The following is a 6,000-nucleotide window of genomic DNA, read 5'->3' as shown; positions in this document are numbered from 1 at the left end:
GAATTGTGTCACTAAAGAGAGAGTGTGTGAATATTTGAATCATATCACAAATGAATTAAGTATATGGGCAAGTAAGAATTGGACTGGGTAAGTAAATTGGCTTAAAAAAGAATAAAAAATTTATGTTTTTTTTATTTTAATATTTTAGATTTTTTAAATTCAAGTTTATTTGAGTTTTTAGAATTCGATCGGAATAAATGAATCTGATCTAAATTTAAGCGATTTTGATGATATTATTTATCCGAATACGAATTGAATTTTAAAAATCCAAACCGAACCAATCTAAATCGCTCGATTTGAACTAATTTTTCAATTTTTTTGATTTTTTTTCTCAGCTTTAGCGCGAATGTTTAATTGGATTAGGGTTTTTTTTTACCTAATAAGTGATATCAGAGCTGCGTAATCCTAATAAGTGATATCAGAGTGTAGGTTCAAGACATAAGAATAAGCAAGCCTAAAGGAGCTTAATTCAAATGAAAAGTTTGAATTTATGTTTTGTGCACTGATTTACGTGAAGTAAAATATACAAGAAAATTTTGTTATGAGACTTTCATTACAAGTGAAGTTAAGCATGTTTAGAATAAAAATTGATGATATTTAAATCAACGTGGAGATTGTTGGGACTGATTTAAATTCTATAAGAGATTTATTTGAGATTAGCTAAATATTGATTAATGGATAAGATAATTTCTAAATGAAGAATTTTAAAAGGAAAGAGATTTTTGATAGACAAGTTAGTATACTTATAAATAGGTGAAGTCTCTACAAAATTAGGTATGAAAAAAATATATAAAAGAGCTATAAAGTTTTATTAGGTATACAGCCTATAGGACTATAGGAAATTAACATCTTTATGGAAGTGTATATTTGAGTAGACTAGAGGAGAATGAGATGGTCTACATAGATATGATGCATGAGTGCGCATGGATATGTATTTATTTGGATTGAGAATACTCCATAAGACTAAAGGACAATGAGAGAGTTTATGGGTATTGATTGTTGAATGATTGATTAAGATTGTTTGTTTGTAATTCTCTACAACTAATGAATTTTTTTCTCATCTATAGATATAGATCAATTGAGTTGGTCACATTAAATTATTATCTTTTGTGATTGATTAATTATTTAATTTTGTTTCCACTAATTTGATTGGATTAGAACTTTTTTGCTTAACACTTTTGACAATGATAAGAGGTGCAATGGAGAATTTTTCACTGCACTACACTTCTTTTTCTTGTGAGAGGCATTCTATTATATATGAATCTCCCTCGATGTGCCAAATGCTTACACCAAGTAAATGCAAAAAATTCATTTGTTAATAATTGAGATAAAAAATTGTTATATATACACTTTTAAAAAGTTACAATAAAAAATAGTTTATCTTTGAAATTGACATTATTTATATATATCTCATATTATGTACTTCATTATCTTATAATTTCTAAGTAAATCCTATTTTTAAAATATATTTTCAAGCTTTAATAAAAACAACGTATTGCCTAGTGAGTAGCATCCAATCGAGGGATAACAAGAAGACATTCAATCTTAAAGTTGGCAATGGGTCAACCCAACTTTAAATTTTTTTTATTTTTTCATATCCAAACCTAACACGACTCGATACTATATAAATCGTACCCGATCCAATCCGAAATTAATAAAATATTATTTTTAAAATATAAAATATTATTTTTAAAATATAAATATTTAAATATATAATTATATAAATATATATAATTAAATAAATAATTAAAAATTAATTTTTTATATAATATATGATCGGGTCGGGTCGGATTTGTCTAAAATCTAAACCCAACCTGACTATGATTTTTTCTTAGCCTTACCCGACCCGACCCAACCTGAAATCTAATTTAAAAAAAAAAATTGATCCTATGAGGTCGGGTTAGGTCGGAACTTGTCAAGGACGAATTGGATTGTCGACCTTATTCAATCTCGAAACCCTTACTAAATTTTTTTAAAGCAATTAGATGTTATAGATTCATGACTCTCTTTTAATATTTTTTTTGTCCATTATTTTTTAATATAATTTTAATCATCATTTACAACTATAACTTTTACAATTTATGAGTAGATTCTACACGTGAATGGTAACGAAGAATGTATTAAAAAATAATAGTTAGATCCAAATCAAGCATTACAACATTTTTTAATTTTCATATTCACTCCACCTTTTTCAAGTGCCGAAATGTTGGACACAGCCCACCGGTAAATTTATCAAGGCCGAAATTTCCATTTGGCTCTTTGGAGTAATAATCTCAAACACCCCTCTTGACCTAGGCCACTGATTAAAGACTATATCTTGCAAGCCTAATAATAAAGCCACAAGCAGGCCCATAACCATGGATTAATTCCACTAAATCAGTAAGCATCAACCAAACAGAATCCCGAATAAAGGTGATGGTGACTTGGGACTACAATTGATTCCACTTGAGCTATTATAAGATATTTTGGAATGAAGTTGACATCACATAAATTTCAAGTGAATTACGAATAGATATGGTTGCAAGCAAATTTCAAACTCTTCCCTTCACTGCTCTTAAGAGTTGGGAGTTGAACAAGCAATAAGAACGAGTTTCAGCAATAGCTTTCATCAGACAACTTTCAAATTACCAAGTGAGGGAGTATCCAATTTGACATGACCTAATTATGTAATCCAATTTTTTCTTTCCTCAAGCACCTTCTATGAAACTATTTCTTCACAGTAAAAACAAGCTTTTGAAGTCCTTAACCTCTATATTCGCCTTCTTAGTTTGTGCATAGTGAATCGAAACCCAATTTGAATAATTGCAAATGTTCAATCCGAACGTTAACTTAAAATTTAACTCAATTGAATTATATAATTATTTTAAAAAATAACGAATTATATAATTATTTTAAGATATGCCATTAAATATATCTAAAATTTAAATCCTAACCCGTACAACTATTTCCCCATTATTAAATTGCTATTCCCCTTCTCCTTTGCCTAAACTACTAACTATTTTGTATAAAAAAAATTCTCAACCAATCTTGCAATCATGATTCATCTCAACGATAATTGCTAAATAATAAGCATTAAGGTCATATAACATGGATTATAAGGAAAAAAATTCCAACTCAATACATGCATTTACCATTAAACCAAAGCGATAACGATGGAAATATAATCTTTTAGAAGAATTGAATTGATACAAATCTATTATTGAATTTCAGTTCCTTTTGTTCAGAACTTATAGCTCAATTTTTCATTACCCCCTTCTATATGCCATGCTTCAATTTCTCATGCAATCAAATAAAAACAAATGACTTAGCGATTTTTCTCAAAATTCCGAAGCGAAAATATATTAAAACAAAAAAATAAATAAAATAAAAGAAACCCAAATCCACAACTTTAGATTCTACCATTAATATTCCTTAAAAAAAGTAAATAGCATGATCCACAATATATATATATATATAACATCCATACATAACAATTAAACCTTGTTCAAACAAAAACCATACAAAATTACGTAAATAAATATACTAAAATTTAATTATAGTAAAGTTCGAGGCCCATGCCGTCATGGATCTCGTAATCTTTGAGAGTAATATGATCCTTATAAACCGTATACCACTTCTGGATCCGGATCTTGTCGGCTCTGGTACCGGTTTGAGCCGCCACCAGCTTCTTCAGGTCTCCGATCGTGTCGTCGTCGTTGCACTTCACGCGCACCTTCTTCCCTAGCCGATCGTTCAACACTACCTCGATCATCTTCGATTTTTTCGGTCTTTTAAAATTTCAGAGAAATCCCTAATTCCCAACTTTGCTAACCTTAGTAATGAGGAGATTGAAGCGCGTGGTGGGCCTTTATAGGGGATTCTTTAAAGCCGACTATTACGCGTTGACTAACATTGACTTTTTTCCGAAACGGCACCGTTTTTTTCCAAAGAATTTATTTGGATATTCCATGGAATAACACATTTATAGATTTTTTTAAAGGAGTAAAATATAATTATAAAATAAATAATGATACTTTTGTTAAAAGAAAAAAAATTTATAAATATCATTTTTTTCTTAGGAAAACAATCAATATGAAACTCTATTCAATTTTTGTTTACTAACTTAACTCATTTTCTTTCTGATAAAAATTTTCACTTCCATTTTTGAAAAAAAAAAAAAAAAAAAACTTGAAACTCTTTATTTCAATAAAAAAAAAATCGATCAAAAAGTCAAATGCTTATGCGAAATTCAACTCATCTTAATTTATATTAATTTGTAAAAAGCAATTACTCGACCGAAGTAAAAGAAGCGTCCATGGACCTGTCTTGAACTTGATTCACATTTTGAAAATCTTGTCCAAGGTTTGATTTAATGTACAATGTTTAAAAAATATATTAAAAGTTCAAATTATTTTTTGAAAATCTTGGAGCGTGCTGCAAATATATACAATAATTTCCTAGCAGAAGGTTAGTAAAAAAGGCTTCAGCATCGGTTAAACAGGTTGTGACTCTACGGCTGTTTAATTGTTTATACACCTGAACTTGTGAAGGCAATCCAAAAAGCCGCTGGGAATATAGGTAATAGCTTCCTGAATTTTTTGAATAAGGTAGAAATTATTTATGTTGAATAAGGTAGAAATTATTTATGGATCAATCTTTCAGCTGCTAAAAGTGCTTTGGTGCGCTTACTAATTGTCGATGCATGAGATGGTGCAGGAGGATTTTTTGCAGTAAGTTTGACTTGTAAATTTATTTTTTTACCTCTCAGATTGAAACATTCCATCTTTTAAATAAGATTTTACTGCTAAAGATAAGTCCAAGGTGAAAGGTGCCCTCATGCCTCAAGGTGCCAAACGCCAATATCTGTTTTCTCTGAAGCATAGGTTCCAACAAGACACTTGTCTGAGTTAATCAAACTTCATTATCTTTCATTTTATTGATATTATTGCAACTGCAACTTGTCTCCCTGTTTGGTCCTAAGCTATCCATTGTTACAGACAGTGACTTCAAATGGACTTACTTCGTTCATTGAGAAAAAAACTTGGCATGACAAGGACTGAACTGACATGCATGTATTTGCTTTGTTTCTTCTAGAGCAAAGTTATAACTTGCAACTTCTTGTAGGGGGAAAGCACCAGAGAGAGATTTAAAAGAGGCTATAAGAATGTCATTGATGAGGTGATTCATTTGGTAAGTTTCATTTTCATTTATCTTAGTTGTACTTAACAATAGAATGCCTGAAAATAATGTAGCATACCCTGCTGCGTCATTGCTTGGTATTGGAGATCCTTGTCACCTCTTTACACCTTGGCTGATTATCTTGTTTAACTCTCAGTTCTTCGTTACCCATTGAAAAATTTTAATTTTTCAAACTCAAGAAAAAGAACTGCTGACAGAACTCTGTTGGAGAAGAATCACATCTGGCAATAGAAACCAGTGACCATGGAGCTCTCAGGAAGAATCACTGGCTTGATGATGGGGCATACTTGATGGTAAGCTTTTATTTTAAGTTGTGGGCAAGCCTCTTGTTGCATGTTAGATTGGCCTGTATATATGAACCAAAGCAATAACTTAAATGCACATGGACTTGTCCATCTCATGGGGTTTTATTTGACTTTCTGCTGAATGCAGGTAAACTCCTAAATAAACTTGCTTCGGACAGGGCTTCTGGCAGAGGTGATGAAAGCAAAGTTTTAACAGATCTGGTTGAGGGTCTGGAGAAACAAGTTATTTTCATGGAACTAAGACTAAAGATAAAATCAGAGTCATCCTGATCTTAAAAGGACGGTATGGTGCCTTTATATATCTCCAATCTTTATCTGTCTGCCTGATTTCTGTTAAAGTGGCTGAGAGTTAGAAACTTGCATATCTTTCCGGATTATTGGGAAGTAGTGCTGAAGCACCTGGATAACTATATTGCTTCAGATCCCAAGCTTCAGAAAGCACCTGTTAACTACAATGGGGTACGTTTGATATAGGCTTCGGAAATTGAATTATGTCGGCTTCTTTGTTGAAGTAATC

General features: G+C 31.0%; 1 protein-coding gene across 1 annotated transcript; it reads right to left on the bottom strand.

The window, feature by feature from the left end:
* Positions 1–3,379: 3,379 nt before the first annotated feature.
* LOC111310313 (ubiquitin-like protein 5) lies at positions 3,380–3,829 on the bottom strand. The gene has a single exon (XM_022909635.2). The coding sequence runs from the start codon at positions 3,749–3,751 to the stop codon at positions 3,530–3,532; it is 222 nt and encodes a 73-aa protein (XP_022765370.1). The 5' UTR covers positions 3,752–3,829; the 3' UTR covers positions 3,380–3,529.
* Positions 3,830–6,000: the final 2,171 nt, after the last annotated feature.

This window comes from Durio zibethinus, chromosome 19 (assembly GCF_047325235.1).
Source record: "Durio zibethinus cultivar Kanyao isolate XHJ-2024 chromosome 19, ASM4732523v1, whole genome shotgun sequence".
NCBI lineage: Eukaryota > Viridiplantae > Streptophyta > Magnoliopsida > Malvales > Malvaceae > Durio > Durio zibethinus.
Note: the sequence above shows the minus strand (reverse complement) of the source record. Positions and strands in the feature narration are given on the sequence as shown.